Genomic DNA, 19,729 nt, shown 5'->3' with positions numbered 1-19,729 from the left:
GTATCCGGTTCGACCTTCCTGTTTGACCCCTGATATGAAGGCTATTACTGCTCTTGTCAATCAAGTGCAAGTTTTGACAGGTATGGTGCAAGACCTGTCCACTCAGCTCCAGCAACAGGAGCAGACCGCTACTAGTACGTCGGTCACAACTCCTGCAGGTCGGAGGTCGAACCCAAGATCTCTCTACCTGATGTTTTCGATGGTGACTGTAGGACGTTTTTCTCTTTCCGGGAAGCGTGCAGGTTGTATTTCGAATTACGTCCCTACTCGTCGGGTTCTGAATACCAGGGGGTGGGCATTGTTATTTCCTGGGCATTCTAGCTACCTACCAACTCACTGTTCCACCAATCGGTAGATCCCTTTTTTACGGCCTTTGGGCAGATTTATGGTGAGCCAGATAGGTCAGGTTACGCCATGAGTAATTTATTGAGTCTTCAGCAGGGAAGATGTCCAGCGGAAAAATTCCGTTCCCAGTTTCGTCAGTTTTCTCACCAAAGTAGCGAAAGGTTTCAATAATGACTTGTGAAAGACCCTATGAACCCTCCATGTAGCTGGCAAATCAAGTTCATAAGCGAGCGGATTTACTACCCGCGTCATGACGAAGGGACCCACGTAACGTGGTGCCAGTTTCAACGACGGAACCTTTAATTTGAGATTTCTAAAAGACATATACCTTCTGTCCCACCCTGTATGGTTCAGATACTGATAGACTCCTCCCACTACGCAACTGCATACGATCCCCCATTGCTTCCAGATTCTTCTGTACTTCTTTCCATACTCCAGATGGAGTAGAAATAGCTATAAGGAACCAAGGATGCTGACCATATACGCAACGGAATGGAGACACCCCAGTGGAGGAACAAGTACGGTTGTTTAGCGCAAACTTTGCCAGCGGCAGGAATTCTGCCCACTGATGAGCCTTTTCGCTAGCAAACAACCGTAAATATTACACTAAATCCTGGTTCTTCCGCTCAGTCTGACCATTAGTTTGCGGGTGGAATGCTGACGAGAAGGAAAGCGACGTTCCCAGGTTCCTACAGAAGGCTTGCCAGAATTACGCAACAAACTGAACCCCGCGATCAGATACAATGTTCTCGGGCACCCCATGTAGACGAATGATTTCTTTTACAAAAATCTTGGCAAACTCTATAGCAGAAGTTAGCTTCTTTAGTGCCATGAAGTGTGCCATTTTTGAGAAGCGGTCCACAACAACCAGTATCATGGTGAATTTCTGAGACTCAGGCAGATCTGTGATAAAATCTACTGATAAATGCGACCACGGACGACACGCCACCGGTAATGGTCTCAGGGGCCCCTCCGGATGCCGCTGCCGACTTTTACTGTGTGCACAGACAGCATCCCTTAACAAAGTCGCAGAGCTCCCGCGACATGCCTGGCCACCAGTAGTGTCTAGAACAAAGATCCAGAGTCCTGTGAACCCCCGGATGACCTGCAAGAACAGATGAGTGAGACTCTTCAATGACCCTGAGACGTAAGGTCTCTGGCATAAACCATCTGCCCTCCAGCACCCCGAGGGAGCGCCCTGCTGACAACTCCGTATACGTGGAATGAGATCAGATTCTACAGCTGCCACCACCACCCCAGGTGCAAATATATTCTCTGGAGCCACTGTCTCACTTTCTGGCGAACCAAAACTCCATGAGAGGGCGTCTGCACATGGGCTATACCCAGATCTCCTGCTGATCTCCTGAGACAGTACAGCCCCTGCCCCTACCTCAGATGCATTGACCTCAATGAAGAACGGTCGCCGCGCATCAGGCTGTACTAGTAACGGGGCAGCAGCAAACGCCCTCTTGAGACATCTAAAAGCCTCTAGGGCCACTGGTGACCAAGTCGGCCCCCTTCTTGGTAAGATCAGTCAGGGGTTGCGCAATAACAGAATAATTCTTAATGAATTTACGGTAAAAATTTGCGAAACCTTAAAACTGCTGGAGCGCTTTCAGGTTATCTGGTCTGACCCATTGGGAGATTGCTGCCACTTTATCAGACTCCATCTGAATCTCCGTGGGTGAAATCACATAACCCAGGAAAGACACTTGTTTAGTGCCAAAATTGCATTTCTCCAACTTGACAAAAAGTTGGTACTCACGCAAACGAGTCAGAACCAGCCTCAGGTGCTGCACATGAGAATCCCAGTTTGGGGAGTACACCAGAATGTTATCGAGATATATGACCAAAAATACCCCCAGGAAGTCATAGAAGACCGCATTCATAAATCCCTAAAACACAGTGGGGGCATTAAAAAGTCTGAAGGGCATGACTAGACATTCAAAATGTCCTAACGGGGTGTTGAACGTGGTCTTCCACTTATCTCCCTCTCGGATGCAAATTAAATTGTAAGCCCCTCTTAAGTCCAATTTGGAAAACCAGTGGGCCCCTACCACCTGATTCCATAAGTCAGGAATCAGGGGCAAGGAGCACTGGTTCTTCACGGTAATTTTATTCAAAGCCCGATAATCCACACAAGGCCTCAAAGTCCCATCCTTCTTCTCTACAAAGAAGAGACCTGCCCTGGCAGGTGACCTGGATGGCCTGATATGTTGTTTGGCCAGAGACTCTGAGATATAGGACTTAAGGGCTTCGTGCTTATGCCCCGACAAATTGGAAATGGCTCCCTTAGGGATGGGACTGTCGGGGATCCAATCAATGCCACAGTCCCACTCCCTATGCCCCCAAAGCCTCAGACAGGTTCTTGGAAAATACGTCATGAAAATTACACAAATACCCCGGAATAAGTATGGCATCTGCTGAACACATGGATATAGTAGCTAAGTGACTATGACAGGACAACCCCCAATGTGTCAATTCCAGAGTGGACCAATCAAATCGGGGATTGTGCAGTGCCAACCAGGGCATACCAAGCACTACATCAACAGACATCCTTTCCATTAGTAGGAACAACAGATTCTCTGAATGGGGACTCTTGCTAACATGCACTCACAAAGACACTTGCTGACAAGCGCACACACACAGACACTTACTGACAGACACAGACACTTACTGACGGGCACACACACAGACACTTACTGACGGGCACGCACACAGAATATACTTATCAGCCCGTAACAGCAGCAGACTTCTCTTCAGCAGCAGCTGAATGACATCACCCTCAGTGTTGGGACCTCTCTCCTTCCGGCAGCACTCTTTGGTCTGGTGCCGCTCCACTACCTCTGCCTGTTGGATGGATCCTTCAGCGGGCAATTCCCCAGCGGTTCCCTCGGTCTCCTGGCAACGGTTCCTGTGCCGCTCCGATGTCTCCCTTCTGCCCTGCTCGCATCGGGCGTCTGACGTCACTTCTGGTCAAATGCTTCCTGTCACGGGCACTTCAATATGATACTTGCATTGACTACTAATGTACCTGATGCCAGTAAGGCTTGTGTAGTCTTTGATGCCAGGGACACCTTCACTGGCACAGATGTTTATAGCAGCCACAGACACCCCCGCTGGCACTGAGTTTTGTAGTGACTACAGGCGCCCGCTGGCACTGATGCTTCCAGCGACTAGAGACGCCCACGCTGGCACTGATGCTTCCAGCGACTAGAGACATCCTGGCTGGCACTGATGCTTCCAGCGACTACAGACATCCCGGCTGGCACTGATGCTTCCAGCGACTACAGACATCCCGGCTGGCACTGATGCTTCCAGCAACTACAGACACCCCCGCTGGCACTGATGCTTCCAGCGACTACAGACACCCCTGCTGGCACTGATGCTTCCAGCGACTACAGACACCCCCGCTGGCACTGATGCTTCCAGCGACTACAGACACCCTGGCTGGCACTGATGCTTCCAGCGACTACAGACACCCCTGCTGGCACTGATGCTTCCAGCGACTACAGACACCCCCGCTGGCACTGATGCTTTCAGCGACTAGAGACATCCCGGCTGGCACTGATACTTGCAGAGGCCAACCAGTATGGAAATCCGCTCTGTGCTGAACACACTGGCCCAGAGAACAGCTGATCAGTAGGGGTCCCTAGTGATGGACTCCAACGATCTACTGTTCATACCTGGTCTTGAGAATCGGCCATCAATAGTTTACAACTGGACGATCCCTTTAATTCTCAAATCAAACTCAGCTACAAATCTGTAATTCAGGATAAAACAAACTGTAACCAAAAGGTTTGGCTGAGTAGGTGAGGAGTAACAGGCACCGGCCAGGATGAGGACAACATAAAACATATGGGAGTGGGTTCTTATGGGCTAGCAATTACTTAATGCTAGTCTCTTAATTCTAGGTGGGCTGGTCTATAGTGGAGTGTAGGGGACAAAACATCTGTTCTGTGCTGCCTGAGGATGAAAAGGAAAGTTCAGACTTATTCTGGTGCAGCGATATCAATTATGTTTATTTTTTATTGCTTAGACTGTTATGGAAAGAAGCATAAGTAGCAACGTTTCGGCCCCAGGACAGGCCTTTTTCAAGCATGCTTGAAATGCTTGAAAAGGCCTGTCCCAGGCCGAAACGTCGCTAATTATACTTCTTATGGAGATTTAAATAAAGGCACAGGTTAGTGCTGAACCAGTTTTAACAAGAATCCCTGTGTGCTGCTACATCGTCAAATTTTTGATTCCTTTTAAAGCAGTTGCTCTGTAATTCCAGACTGTTGTGCCCTCTGAGGTCCTGCAGACTGCCGTCTAGGAGGTGGGGTGCCTCGTGTGTATATTGTGTATGTATATAAGGGAGTAGGGGTCAAATACGCTTTTTAGGATGTAATATTGATCATATATCCTTAGGACAGCAATATCAGACCAGTGGGAGCGCAACTTCCAGGAGCCCTATCATTTTAGTGTCTTTGGCCTGTGAGGTCATGCTCACAGATCACATGGCCCGTGCATCTCTGTCCCATTGAAGTGAATAGGAATGAGATGCAATACAAGCCACAACCACTATGCAATGTATGGCGCTGTGTTTTTAAACAAGATGAAGGTGAAGATAGAAATTGTATTCATCTGGAAGGCATCCAAGTAATCCGGTCTCATACTTAAAGGTTAAAAGAAAAGTTTATTTAGAATACGTTTTACTAGTTAAAGGTAAGTAAATAAGAAATACAAACAAGGAGACCCTCACAAAAAAAAAAAAAAAGAGCCAGAATCTAATGAAACACCAAAATGGTTGTATGTAAGTATGTTTTCTGGTTCTCCGCCATAAAGAGTCTCAATGTTAACATGAGGAATTTTCAAGAAATCGGCAATTCAGCAACAATAAACATACAATAAACTTAAAGAGCTTCTTACATCTATTAGTTAAACATGTCTGCATCCCCCCGCACCTCATCAGAAAACCTTCTGGCCAAGAACATTGCTTTATCTTTACCATTTAGGCCTCATGTCCACGGGCGGATCGGATTCCGCATGCGGATTTCTACAGCGGCAGACCTGCGGAAACCATTTTCAGGAGATCGCGGATGTAATTGTTTTTCCGCACGGATAATCTGTGCAGAAAACAATCTGCCGCCCCCCCCCCCCCCCCTCCAGCCTTCTCCCCTTCACCCTAATTGATTTTAACTTTCCAATTCACAGTGCATCCACAATTGTATTTGCGGATACACTGTGGATCATCCGCACCCATTGACTTCTTTTGAGCCCGTCCACACAGAATCTGCACTGAAATAGAGCATGCTGCGATCTGTTTTCCATACCAAGCGGTCCGTACATTAAATCCGCACGCTTAAATTCAGCTGCGGATGCCTATGCTTCCCTAAGGGCAGATCAAATTGCGGATCTTCCACACGGGTCACCCACAAATAATTCCACAAATCAAATCCGCTCATGGACATTGGGCCTAAAAGGGTTGTCACACTTCTAGCTATTTTGCTGCAGGAAGCAGACAGCTCTGTTGGGATGAAAATGTATAAAAGTGGCTATTTGCAGCCCGCCATCTTGTATTCGAACAGCTATGGATGTTCAATGTATAAATTATAAGGATTGGATAACGGAGTCTTATAGACTTGCTGATTCTATTGTCACGTGCGCCTTCAGCCAATCACAGCCATTCAATGCTATCATTGAATGGCTGTAACTGGCTGACGGCGTGTGTATTAGCTTTCTGGAGGCGGGGATTTCAAGCCCCGCAATCAGAAAGCAATGCTGCGCCGGGGACGAGGAGCGAGCGACATCCTGCCGGAGCGCGACAGAACGCCGGGGGAGGTGAGTAATGATTTTTTTTTTTTACACTTTTTTTTTGGTATTACCGGCGTATAAGACGACCCCCGACTTCAGAGCAGATTTTTCGGGGTTCAAAAGTCGTCTTATACGCCGGTATATACGGTAAGTGAATAACTTCTGTATGGCTCATATTTAATACACAATGTATATTACAAAGTGCATTAATATGGCCATACAGAAGTGTATAACCCCACTTGCTATTGTGGGACAAACCCTTTAATAAATTGTGCTGTATCAGCCCACTTGTCCTTCTTTAAAGCCGTACCCGAACTTGTTGCCTTTCGAATTGACAATACACTCTATACATTGTGCAGTGGGCTAGATTGGTTTTGCAGGCTTAGTACAATTCATTTCAGTAGTACTCAGCCTGCAGTACCAACCCCAACCACTGTGCAAAGTACAGAGCTGTCTGCTTTCTGCAAAAAAAAAAAAAAAACAGCTAGAAGTGGGACAATCCCTTTAAAAAATACAAAGAGAGTGCAAAACAGTAACACAATAATATATTCCAGAGGTTGTTACATATAAGCAATCGGTTATTGCAAAGCTATTTTAATTATAAAGGGAGATTTAAAAGTCAGGGCCACCCAGCGTATCTTCTGAAGAAAAAGAGATACAAGTGGGTAACTTTGTAAAACAATTAGATAGGTGGGTGCAAACTTTTTGCCCTAGTGGTAGTTCCTATTGGCTATCTTGTTGGCAGCCGTCTTAGATTAAGCCTAAAATACTTCCATAGAAAAAGGATCATGGGATGCATAATTTATGAGCAGACTTTCATCAGAAAATGATAGGTGCAGTCATTTTTTTCAATATTTCCAACCATTTTAGAGTTATACATGATGTGATGTTGAGTATTAATAAAGTTATGTAAAAGTATATAGTGTGGAGGACAATGGCTGGATGTTCTTCAGGACACAAATGTCCTAAAAGTTTGGGAAATATTGTGAAAGCACAATAGTTAACAATCCCTAAAATAAGGAAGAATGGGAAACATTTAAAGAAACCAGTATGGATGAACACAGAACTTACACACATGTTAAAAACGAAGAAAAATATGTTAATCAAATGGAAAGAGGGCGGAATATCTAAAGAAGAATATAATGTGGCCCACAGAAACTGTAGGGCAAGTGTCAGAAAAGCTAAAACTAATAATGAATTGAGGCTTGCAACAGAGGCCAAAAGCAATAAAAAAGGATTTTGGGGGGTATGTCAAAAGCAAAACAAAAGTCAAAGATGCTATTGGATGATTACAAGATAAAAATGGTGAATTGGTTAAGAATGATGTTGAGAAGGCTGAACTTTTAAATTCCTATTTTGTATCTGTTTTCTTTCAGAAAGTAGATGGAACATCAGTTGAACTTCCCTGTGCTATTGGGGGGATAAAAGAATGCAGGCTATGTATAAGCAGAAAGATGGTGAGGGAACACTTAGCTAACTTAAATGAATTCAAGTCTCAAGGTCCAGATGAACTACATCCTAGAATACTAAAGGAAGCAGCGGAGGTAATTGCTGAACTACTCACCAAAATCTGTGAAAATTCCTGGAGAACAGGAGAAGTCCCAGAAGATTTGAAAAGGGCAAATGTCCCTATCTTCAAAAAAGGTGGATCCAGGAAACTATAGGCCTGTGAGCCTGACTTCTATACCGGGAAAGATCTTTGAACAAATTATTAAACAGCACGTATGCAGGAACTTGGATGAGAATGGAGTAATTAACCAGAACCACCATGGGTTTGTAACAAACAAGTCATGCTACATTAATCTAATTTCCTTCTATGACAGTATGTATCACCGACTGGGTTGATCAGGAAAATGTGGTGGATATAGTTTATCTTGACTTTAGTAAAGTATTTGACAAAGTATCTAATACTATACTTATTGAAAAAATGACCAAATATGGGATTGACAAGGCAACTGTTAGGTGGATTCACAACTGGCTCAGTGAGCAGACTCAAAGAGTGGTCCTAAATGTCTGCACATCTACGTGGAAGAATGTATCAAGTGGGGTACCAAAAGGCTCTATCCTAGGCCCAGTGTTGTTCAAAATTTTCCTAAATGATCTGGAGGAGGGAATTGATGGGAAACTGATCAAATCTATTGACGACACACAGCTAGGGGGGATATCTAACACTAGGGAAGAGAGAGAGAGAGTATTCAAAAAGATCTAGAAAAGCTTGCATAGTGAGCAGCAACAAACAGAATGGTATTTAACAAGGAGAAATGCAAAGTCCTACATCTGGGTAACTCTGCCATTCTATAATTCTACGACACTAATTGCATGACTTTTCAGGTACCTGAAGATGCTCTTAACAATCCAGGGCACAAATTAGATCATCTTGATGGTCACTAACAGAAGTTCACATTAGGTGGACGAGGCTTTCAATCAAGATAACCCAAGAGGACAGCCAGATTCAAAATATTAATATGGTTTATTCCCTACATAACCTTTCTATGGTTAAAATGTTTTGATTGTCGAGAAAAATATTTCCTACATTCTGGACATGAATACAGGTTTTTCCCTGTGTGACTTCTCTGATGTTTAACAAATTCTAATTTATCTGTAAAATATTGTTAACCGTCTAAAGAAGAAAATTGCTTCTCCCTTGTGTGAATTCTTTGATGTTTAATTAGATTTGACTTAGAGGTAAAACACTTCCCACATTCTGAACAGGAAAATGGCTTCTTCCCTGTGTGAATTCTCTGATGTCCAACAAGACTTGATTTATATGCAAAACACTTCCCACATTCTGAACAGGAAAATGGCTTTTCCCCTGTGTGAATTCTCTGATGTACAAGAAGACTTGATTTAGCGGTAAAACACTTCCCACATTCTGAACAGGAAAGTGGCATCCGCATTTTGTAATTTCTCTGATGATGTTTTTCTAGACTTGATTTAGAGTTAAAACACTTTCCACATTCTGAACATGTGGAAAATGACTTCTCTCTTGTGTGAGTTCTCTGATCTCTAACTAGATGGGTTTTCTGAGTAAAACACTTCCCACAATCTGAACAAGAAAATTGCTTCTCCCCTGTGTGAATTCTCTGATGTTCAACAAAATTTGACTTATGGGTAAAACGTTTCCCACATTCTGAACAGGAATATGGTTTCTCCCCTGTGTGAATTCTATGATGTTCAACAAGATTTGATTTATTGATAAAACCCATCCCACATTCTGAACAGGAAAATGGCTTCTCCCCTGTGTGAATTCCTTGATGATCAACAAGACTTGTTTTATAGGTAAAACACATCCCACATTCTAAACAGGAAAATGGTTTCTCTCCTGTGTGAATTTTCTGATGTTTAACAAGATGTGATTTATGTATAAAACTTTTTTCACATTCTGAACAAGAAAATGGCTTCTTCCCTGTATGAATTATCTGATGTTTAGCAAGATATGATTTTTCCGTAAAACATTTTTCACATTCAGGACAAGAAAATGGCTTCTCCCCTGTGTGATGTATCTGATGTTGAACAAGATGTGCTTTCTGGCTAAAACACTTCCCACATTCTGAACACGAAAATGGCTTCTCCCCTCTGTCAGCTGTTTCTTCTTCAACATCTCTTCTGTAAATGTTATGTTGCTTGCTAGTCTGTGATGAATCAGAAGATGGAACCTCTATAAAAGGATCAGATGACAGATGTTTGCTGGGAAGGGCTGAGGGTACATCTGGGATAATGGCAGGCTCTTCATATGTATCTTGTATGATACCATCATCTTCCACTGTAGAACCTGAAGATATCAGATGTCCCTCTGATCTCCTGGTGTCGTCATCTGCCAAGAATTAAACAGATTTTTATATTTTTGAATATAACAATTATATTATTATTTTATTACATTTCTATATAAACTGTTCATACGCATTGTGAACAAGACAGGTTACACAAATCCCGCGCTCCAAAGTCTGCCGGTCGGTAATCGGTAAAGATTATGTATAAGGTTTTACTCATTTGAATGAGGGGTTCGCTGACATTAGAGATCCTCCTCCAGGGTCCATTTTAGCCTCTGAATTATCATTTGTTCCTCTAGGTTTCTTTTGGAGAGTCGGTATCTTCCGCTGTTTATTCCATTAGCATAGGACAATAGATACAATACAGGAGATGCAACACGTGTCAGAGGGCTAACAGAGACATGATAACAATCTAAGGTACTTCTTATAACTGGACGACCGGAAGTATGTACGTGCGTGCACCTGAAAGAAAGTGACCACCAAACTACATCCATGCGCACGCCTGACAGGAAGTGGAGGGAAATTTCTAGACACAATTCTGTGGCAATGCTCCGCTCACACGTTATTCACACAGATTTAGTATACTTATTAATGAAGCATCACCACATTCCTGAAAAGGATTTTATATGCATTAATACTCCAGAAACCGCATCCTTTTGTTTTTACCGAAAATCTACAAATTCCTTAGGAACCCCCCAGGACGCCCAATCACAGCCGAGATCAGGTCTATTACCAGTAATCTTTCAGAATATGTAGACTGCCATTTACAACGCTTTTTTATATACCTTCTGGGGCCCGACGGGTCACTGAATGTACCCGCTTTAAATTTTTGGATTTTACAGCGGTGGTCAGCATCTAATGAAATTAATGACACCAAAATCATCCTCCTGAGGTGAGGCAAACTGGTCAGAGTGTGGAGCAGGAAAAGCCTGTAGGCTAATTTACAGTTTCCTAATAGTTAATGTGATCCGTATTCCCTATACATAAAAAAGAAATCTTGGTATTTGTATAGCACCAACTTATTCCGCAGCACTTTCAGGTAATCATTATTTATTACCCCCCACCAAGCTGGGTTCTCATTTTACCAACCTCGGAAGGTTGACCCAGCTACCTGAATCATGCGGGGATTGAACTTGCAACCTTTAGGTCATAGGCAAGAGCTCCGTCAGGGAGATGTAGTGGCCCTGCCCGCCTGTGCTTGTCCACATGTCCGTTGTTAAGTGGACCTTGGCAGTAACCGCGTTGGTGAGGGCGCGTACAATGTTACGGGAGACGTGGTCGTGCAGGGCTGGGACGGCACATCGGGAAAAGTAGTGGCGACTGGGAACTGAGTAGCGCGGTGCCGCCGCCACCATCATACTTTTGAAGGACTCCGTTTCCACAACCCTATACGGCAGCATCTCCAGGCTGATAAATTTTGCTATGTTCACGGTTAACGCTTGAGCGTGCGGGTGAGTGGCGGCGTACTTGCGCTTGCGCTCAAACACTTGCGCTATCGACGGCTGGACGGTGCGCTGACAGACATTGGTGGATGGGGCTGCGGACTGCGGAGGTAAGGGTGTGGGTGCAGACCAGGAGACGGTAGTGCCTGTGTCCTGAGAGGGGGGTTGGATCTCAGTGGCAGGTTGGGGCACAGGGGAAGAGGCAGCGGTGCAAACCGGAGGCGGTGAACGGCCTTCGTCCCACCTTGTGGGGTGCTTGGCCATCACATGTCTGCGCATGCTGGTGGTGGTGAGGCTGTTGGTGGTGGCTCCCCGGATGATCTTGGCGCGACAAAGGTTGCACACCACTGTTCGTCGGTCGTCTGCACTCTCAGTGAAAAACTGCCAGACCTTAGAGCACCTCGGCCTCTGCAGGGTGGCATGGCGCGAGGGTGCGCTTTGGGAAACAGTTGGTGGATTATTCGGTCTGGCCCTGCCTCTACCCCTGGACACCGCACTGCCTCTTGCAACCTGCCCTGCTGCTGGCCTTGCCTCCCCCTCTGAAGACCTGTCCTGAGTAGGCATTGCAAACCAGGTGGGGTCAGTCACCTCATTGTCCTGCTGCTCTTTCTCCGAATCCTCTGTGCGCTCCTCCCTCGGACTTACTGCCCTCACTACTACCTGACTGCAAGACAACTGTGTCTCATCGTCATCGGCCTCCTCACCCACTGAAATGTCTTGAGACAGTTGCCGGAAGTCCCCAGCCTCATCCCCCGGACCCCGTGAACTTTCAAATGGTTGGGCATCAGCCACGATAAACTCCTCTGGTGGGAGAGGAACCACTGCTGCCCAATCTGAGCAGGGGCCCGAGAACAGTTCCTGGGAGTCAGCCCGATCCTGAGAATGTGTCATTGTAGTGGAGTGAGGAGGCTGGGAGGAAGGAGGAGCAGCAGCCAGAGGATTCGGATTTGCAGCAGTGGACGGCGCAGAACTGTGGGTGGACAATAGCTTGCTGGAAGCACTTTCTGCCATCCACGACAGGACCTGCTCACACTGCTCATTTTCTAATAAAGGTCTCACGCGTGGACCCATTAATTGTGCAATGAATGTGGGGACGCCAGAAACGTGCCTCTCTCCTAATCCCGAAGAAGTCGGCTGGGATACACCTGGATCAGGTGCTCGGCCTGTGCCCACACCCTGACTTGGGCCTCCGCGTCCTCGGCCGCGTCCACGTCCTCTAGGCCTACCCCTACCCCTCAGCATGCTGTATTACCAGTAATTCAGAAACAGAACGCTGTAAGAAATAATGTGGCGCAAGCCTGCTGTTAAACGTAGCCGGCTGCGTATGATTTTTTTTACGTTGTACACCCAGCACACACGTACCCAGAACGCTGAGGACTGTGAGAGGCAGGCCAAATAGATTTTTTGCCCTTTTTTTTTTAAGGAAAGGCCCACTGCGTATATTCAATCAATAATATATGTCTTCTGGCCCTGCCTACACAATTCTGTCCCTGGAGTATTACTGCAGGGCGCAATGCTCTGCACGGCCGATTTGGAAAAAAAAAAAAGGGCAACACTGCAAAAACCAGCCTCCACAGTACTGCACACGGTTAGATGTGGCCCTAAGAAAGACCGTGGGGGTTCTTGAAGCCTACAATCACTCCTAACACTCTCCCTGCCTAACCACCACTTCTGTCCCTGTAGTATTACTGCAGGGCGCAATGCTCTGCACGGCCGAGATACCAAAAAAAAACAAAACGGGTGCAACACTGCAAAAAAACAACCTCCACAGTACTGCACACGGTTAGATGTGGCCCTAAGAAAGACCGTGGGGGTTCTTGAAGCCTACAATCACTCGTAACACTCTCCCTGCCTAACCACCACTTCTGTCCCTGTAGTATTACTGCAGGGCGCAATGCTCTGCACGGCCGATACACCAAAAAAAAAAACGGGTGCAACACTGCAAAAAAAACAGCCTCCACAGTACTGCACACGGTTAGATGTGGCCCTAAGAAGGACCGTTGGGGTTCTTGAAGCCTACACTAACTCCTAACACTCTTCCTATAGCAGCTCCACTAAGACAGCTCTTTCCCTCAGCTATGTCAGACCTCATGTGTGGCGAGCCGCGGGAGGGGCCGATTTTTATACTCGGGTGACACCTGATCTCGCCAGCTACTCACTGCAGGGGGGTGGTATAGGGCTTGAACATCGCAGGGGGAAGTTGTAATGCCTTCCCTGTCTTTCAATTGGCCAGAAAAGCGCGCTAACGTCTCAGAGATGAAAGTGAAAGTAACCCGAACATCACGTGGTGCTCGTTAAGAGTAACGAGCATCACGAACACCCTAATATTCGCCCGAGCATCAAGCTCGGACGAGTACGTTCGCTCATCTCTAAGGTTCATATTATAGGTTTATGTTACTCATGTTTTACCTTTCTATTAATTTAACACTTTTTATTGTATTTTTTTCTAATTGATGCTCATAACTTTCTCCACCTTTGATTTTATAACTCTTTGCAATTTGGACGCCTTTAGGACAAAAACAGCTTTTCCTTGCCATATTCTATGATATATTATCCCATGAGGACTATAAATGTGCTGCTGGTTCAGTAATAAGCATACTGAATCTATCTGAATAACATGTCTGAATGGAGCATACGCACGGAATTAAGTCTAGAATTTACCCAAAATTGTGTCTGGTCAGGCAAGCGTACGTACATAATTTGATGGCCATTTTTCTTCGCCTACGTGTCCGTATGGCATGTAGGATTTTTCTCATGTGTGCCAATCATGGGCGCAGGCAGGTACACACTTCTGGGTGGATAAGAGCTGCTGAGGCCCCCTGCTGTAAACTGCCCTGAACTGCACTGCAACTACAGTCTGCTGATCATGTACGGCTGACCGGGGAATAAAGACGCCTTTATAAGCCCGGCACCGCCATTATCAGTGGGCACAGATATGTTTGTAGCCATTCACTAACCCAGCTGTCTGTTACTTGTACCAAGATGTGGGAAGTTCCTACTGAGCATGCCCAGTCCTTCTGGTTCCAGCAGCAGAGGAGAGGGACATGATAATAGTACTTGCACATGTGCGGGGGCAGCACTGGGGACGGGGGTCCAGGTCTGATAGAGTGATTGGATGTTGCAGAGACCCTGACATAGTGCATGGGGTATCAGCTGGGGGCAGATGGAAGGAGCAGCTGAATGCAGAATGAGGATGGCTTCTCCTTACACGGTGCCTGTGGCTCTACCAAAACATTAAAGGGGTTGTCCGGCCATAAACATTAGGTCTCATTACTTCTGTTTGCCCAATACAATGCACTTTGTAATATACATTGTGCATTGTAAATTAGGCAAACAGAAGTTATTCACTTACCTCTTGGCTGCCCCCCCCCCCGTGTTGCTCCTCGGTTGCCATGGTTCCTGGTTCCGACAGGTCTCTAGTCCTCTTCTTGTCGGGACGACCAGGGACGCGCCTCTCCAGCACAGCTCTGCGCATGTGCAGAAGAACTTCAGCCTGGGAAGCTCAGTTCTGCCTGCAGGGGTTGTGTGTCTGCTGGCTCTTCAACTCCAAGGTAAGAATGAGAGGAGGGGCGGGCTCTCGTGGGGGGATGGGAGGAGGGAGGGAGGGGGGAGGATGGATGGATGGATGTGTGCAAGTGGCTGTCAGAAGTCCCGGGGGGGGGGGGGGGGGGAGCGAGCGGCAGTGATGTGTGTGTGTGCAATGTCAGGAGACCCGGCTGTCAGAAGTCCCGGGGGGAGGGGGGAGGGGGGGGGGGTGCTGTTAGTGTACTTGTGTGTGGGCACTGTAGAGGGGGACTCTGTGGGGGAGGTCACAGGGGGGGCACTGTATAGGGACGCTGTGGATGGGGGGCATGTGGAGGGGGGCTACTTTGGAGTGCAGTGGGGGGACTCTGGGGGGGGGGGGGGCATGTGTAGGGGGGGTACTGCGGAGGGCACTGTGGGGGGGGGGAATACTGGGGGGGCACTGTTGAGGGGGGACTGTGGAGAATGCTATGGTTGGGGGGAATGAGGGGGGCTACTTTGGAGGGCACTGTAGGGGTGACACTGGGGGGCATGTGTAGGGGGTACTGTAGAGGGCACTGTTTGTGGCACTGTGGGCGATCATTAGGGGGGCACTGTGGGAGAGTGCACTGTGGGGGGGGGTCATTGTGAGGGGGGGTCGCCGTGGGAGGGGCACTATGAGGGCATGTGAGTGTGGGGAAATGTTTTGTTTCACTTTAGCAGGGTGGGGGGCAGTAGGTAGCCTTGCAGTGGGGGGCTGCAGGAGAGTTCTCTCTGGTCTCTCCCCCGCCCCTCTCCATTCACTATACACTGTGCTGCTGTTTACACTCATGCCAGGAAATTTATCCTGACATGAGTGTATAACGCAGTCTCCCCTGGCCACACCCCCTCTGATTATAGTATGCAGCAGGGGGCGGGGCCTGGGCAGGGAGGGACTGTAGAGCAGTTCAATAGAGGTGGGCATGTCGTGGGCGGGGCTAGGACGTGAGCTGAGGGAGGCCATGAAATCCTGCCTTTTCATGTCTCTTACTACCATCGGGAGCGCGCACACAGAGGCGCCATCTTTGAAAGCTGCAGTGAAGATCAGAATCTAAGGTAAGAAACTGACATTGCAGCTGATCTGCCGGCCGGTTTGAGCCCCTGTATGCTGTCTGTTACTATCCTTACTGAAAGGAAAGCAGCAGCATTATAAAAATTTTTACCCTGTGTGGCCGGACAACCCCTTTAAGGGGAAATAACAAACTGTATATATCAGAAATACTCCATAAGGGGCCACGAGGGCCCGACGTCCTGTAGTGGAAGCTGAGCTCACATCCCAGCACCATGCAGCCTGAAGAGCATTCGTCAGACAACCCAGAATCGGCAGGTCGGCCATTGGCACCCCGTTCTCTTCACAGATGAGAGCAGCTTCACAATGAGCACATGTGACAGACATGAAAGCGTCTGCAGAGGATGGAGATTATCCAGATCTGATGTGTGATTGAGATGTTCCCTCAGTTCTTTTTAGCAGAAAATATTGAATGTTTATGTTTACATAAAAATATTATATAACATTTACACTTTATTATATACTAGCTGATTACACGGCTTTGCCCATGTATTTTTTTTTTTAGACACGAAAAGAATTTAAACATGTGTGTATATATATATATAGTATTAGTTTAATATATTCGTATATGAGTAGGAGGTTGTCTGCGTAATATAATGGCATATGAGGAGGTCGTCTGTGTAATATTAGTATTTGAGGACGAGGAAGTTGTCTGTGTAAAATATTATTATCTGAGGAGCAGGTGGACTGTGTAATACTGGCGTAATTAAAAATCAAAAACTCCCCATCTTCCCCTGTAATTTTTGTTGCCAATAGCAACCAATCACAGCTCAGCTTTCATTTGTTATACTGCTGAGGTAAAATGAAAGCTGCACTGTGATTGGTTTCTGTGGGCAACACAGATTTAGTTTTGGACAGCTTTTATAAGAGTGGCTGCTGGGTTCATTTCTGTGTGGTACATAGTGGCTCAGTGCTGGTGGGAAGCTGCGTGGTAGTTGGAGCAGAGGAGGAGGTTGTCTGTGTAAGATATTATCTGGGAGCAGGAGGTCTGTGCAATATATTAGTATTAGAGGAGGAGGAGGTAGTCTGTGTAAGACTGAAATAAAAACCATCTGCTCAAGTACAATTCCGGCATTCGACACCTCTCCCCCCTGGGGTAGTGGGGTTGTCTTATCCCCCCCCCCAAAAAAAAAAATTGTCAACACGGAATGACATATATGTATCAAGTTTGGTTGAAATTGTTCCAGGCGTCCATGAGTTATGGTGGCGCATACACACATCCTATTTTATATATATAGATAAATTGTGGCTGAATAAGGGAATATATAGCTGAAAACCCCGACAACACAGACTCTTCTCTACATGCAGTCTCACCTGGGGGGCCATCTATAGGAATCCCCTCCTTACACGGCTGATCCCCCCTCACATGTGTCTCTGTAGCATCAATAGGGATCAGATCTTCCTCCAGTTTCACCAGCTGTGAAATAAATATTGTAAAAGTCATCACACAGTTGGAGAAGTCGTGTGGAAGGTTTTATATGGCCAGAAAAGGTCATTAATTAGTATGAGGAGCCGGAATGACATGACAGCAGTAGTGATCTGGGCCAAATAGCTGCAGGTCTCCTGTATAACTCCAACCTGTTGCTTCTTTATTCCAACCAGAAGTCTCCAGAACCAGAAAATAGTGATAAGATGCGGAGATCTAATGTCTGCGGTCGGCTGTAATCCTGCCATCTCCAGCTTTCTCATTACACAAGTATCAATCATATAATAAGACTAAACACAAGACCTTCCCAGCCGTCCTACAGACCAGGGGGGAGATTTCATGAGACCTTCTCTCCATCTACCTGATCATCCTGTGGAAGAAGAGGCCGGGGACAACTCTCCGCTGCTGTTCTCTTACTGGATCTACCTGCAGAAAACACAGACAGCCACTGAATTTATTCTCTACATACAAATAATAAAGGCCGTGTGGATTTAGTCCTGTCTATTACCTGGTGATGGGAGGGGTTGGTGGTCCTCCATCATGACGTCCTTGTACTGATCCTTGTGTCCTTCTAAATACTCCCACTCCTCCATGGAGAAATAGACAGTGACATCCTGACACCTTATAGGAACCTGACAACACAATGATACCGTCATCACCCAGACACGTTATACCGCCATAGTGTTACAGTATAATCTCCCAGCATTCCCAGCAGTGTTACCTCTCCAGTCAGCAGCTCAATCATCTTGTTGATGAGTTCTAGGATCTTCTGCTCATTGATCTCCTCCAGTATCAGGGGGTGAGGTGGAGGCCCTGTGATTGGGCTCAGGGGTCTCCCCCATCCATCAGACACCGGGGCCTGACAGCCATCACTAGAAGTCTTCTTCACTACAGTGTAATCCTGTTTATGAGAAGACACATCCATAAATATCCCTGCAGACATTTCTAGAGTCCTCCCAGTCTGGTCCGGCAGTTATGTCGGCTCTTCACATCTGTGTTCATCAGTTCTGTTGTTCTATTCTGTTGGCTGTTTGACATTTTACCAGCTGCAATAGTTTCCAGCATTCCGGCCGTCTTCACACTTGGCTGCAGCATTTACAGTACAGGCCATGCGGGGAGATGTATAAAATGTCTTTCACGCGGTGCCGGTATTTTCTATAACAAATCTACTTAGTCTTTGAGAACTGCGGCAGATTCTAAATCCACAGCGAGACTATTTATACTACGGATTTATGCTGCGGATTTTGAACTCCTGAAGAACAAAGGATAAAATCCGCAGCAGTTTGGCAAGTAAGTCCGCAGCATAATACGAGCCATTAAGATGCGGATTTGGCCAGTGCGGACTGAATCTGCAGTAAATCCTCGGCCATAGATGTGAACATAGACTGACAGAGATAAGAATGATGGAACGTGACATCATCCCCAGAATCTCTCACCTCTCCTGTAAGCTGGAAGAGTATCTCTAGGGTGAGGGTGAATATACTCTCCGCCATCTTGTCCCGGTTCCTGTCCATCCTTGTCGGGTCAATCAGGATAATTATCTGATATAGAAGATATCAGCCGAGTATCTTGAATGGGAAGAAGACGAGACAATGTAAAATCGAAGGGTCGAGATGGAATACACCCAAGTTTTCTAAAGGAATTAAGAGACATGATAGCTAGACAGCCATTTCTTATATTGACACTATTGAGACCGGGGTCATAGCACTGGATTGATGCATTGCCCATGTGGTTCCAATATGCAAAAAGGGGTCTGAAAGAGAGACTAGTAACTACAGACTGGTAAGTCTCGCTTCAATAATTGGAAAAATATTTGAGGGATTTCTGAGAGACGCCATCCTAGATTACCTCAAGGAAAACAACACCATAACCGCTCATCAGCATGGGGGAGGGGGGGGGGGGGGGTCGATCATGTCAGACCAATTTGATTAGCTTCTACAATGAAATACGTTCTAGGCTGGACCTGGAGAGTCTATTGATCTTGTATATCCATATTTCTCTAAAGCATTTGATACCGTGCTGTATAATAGGCTGATATATAAAATGAGGCAGCTCAGTCTGGGCAAAACCGTGTGCATCTGGGTAAGGAACTGGCTCAGAGATAGAAAGCAGAGGGTGGTAATAAATGGTTCATACTCTGATTGGGCGACAGGGTGTCACAGGGTTCAGTATTAGGCCCCATTCTGTTCAATATATTTATCAATGACCTGATAGAGGCACTGCACAGAAAAATATCAGTATTTGCAGATGATACAAAATTATATACGAAAATTAATACAACTGGAGACGATCTATGGCTACAAAATAACCTAGATAAGCTGGGGGCTTGGGTAGAAAAATG

The 19,729-nt window shown here is 46.2% G+C and overlaps 1 protein-coding gene across 1 annotated transcript in view; it reads right to left on the bottom strand.

Annotated features, from left to right (window-relative positions):
• Positions 1-19,177, bottom strand: part of LOC136626740 (zinc finger protein 585A-like) — a 96,841-nt gene extending 77,664 nt beyond the window's left edge. Inside the window, exons 1-5 of the mRNA XM_066601746.1 lie at positions 18,825-19,177; positions 18,110-18,289; positions 17,897-18,020; positions 17,750-17,814; positions 17,277-17,379 (exon numbers count right to left, since the gene is read on the bottom strand). Coding sequence (XP_066457843.1) covers positions 17,277-17,379; positions 17,750-17,814; positions 17,897-18,020; positions 18,110-18,289; positions 18,825-18,902 — 550 coding nt within the window. The 5' untranslated portion in view covers positions 18,903-19,177. The remainder of the gene's footprint in view (positions 1-17,276; positions 17,380-17,749; positions 17,815-17,896; positions 18,021-18,109; positions 18,290-18,824) is intronic.
• Positions 19,178-19,729: the final 552 nt, after the last annotated feature.

Source organism: Eleutherodactylus coqui, chromosome 4 (assembly GCF_035609145.1).
Source record: "Eleutherodactylus coqui strain aEleCoq1 chromosome 4, aEleCoq1.hap1, whole genome shotgun sequence".
Lineage (NCBI taxonomy): Eukaryota > Metazoa > Chordata > Amphibia > Anura > Eleutherodactylidae > Eleutherodactylus > Eleutherodactylus coqui.
Note: the sequence above shows the minus strand (reverse complement) of the source record. Positions and strands in the feature narration are given on the sequence as shown.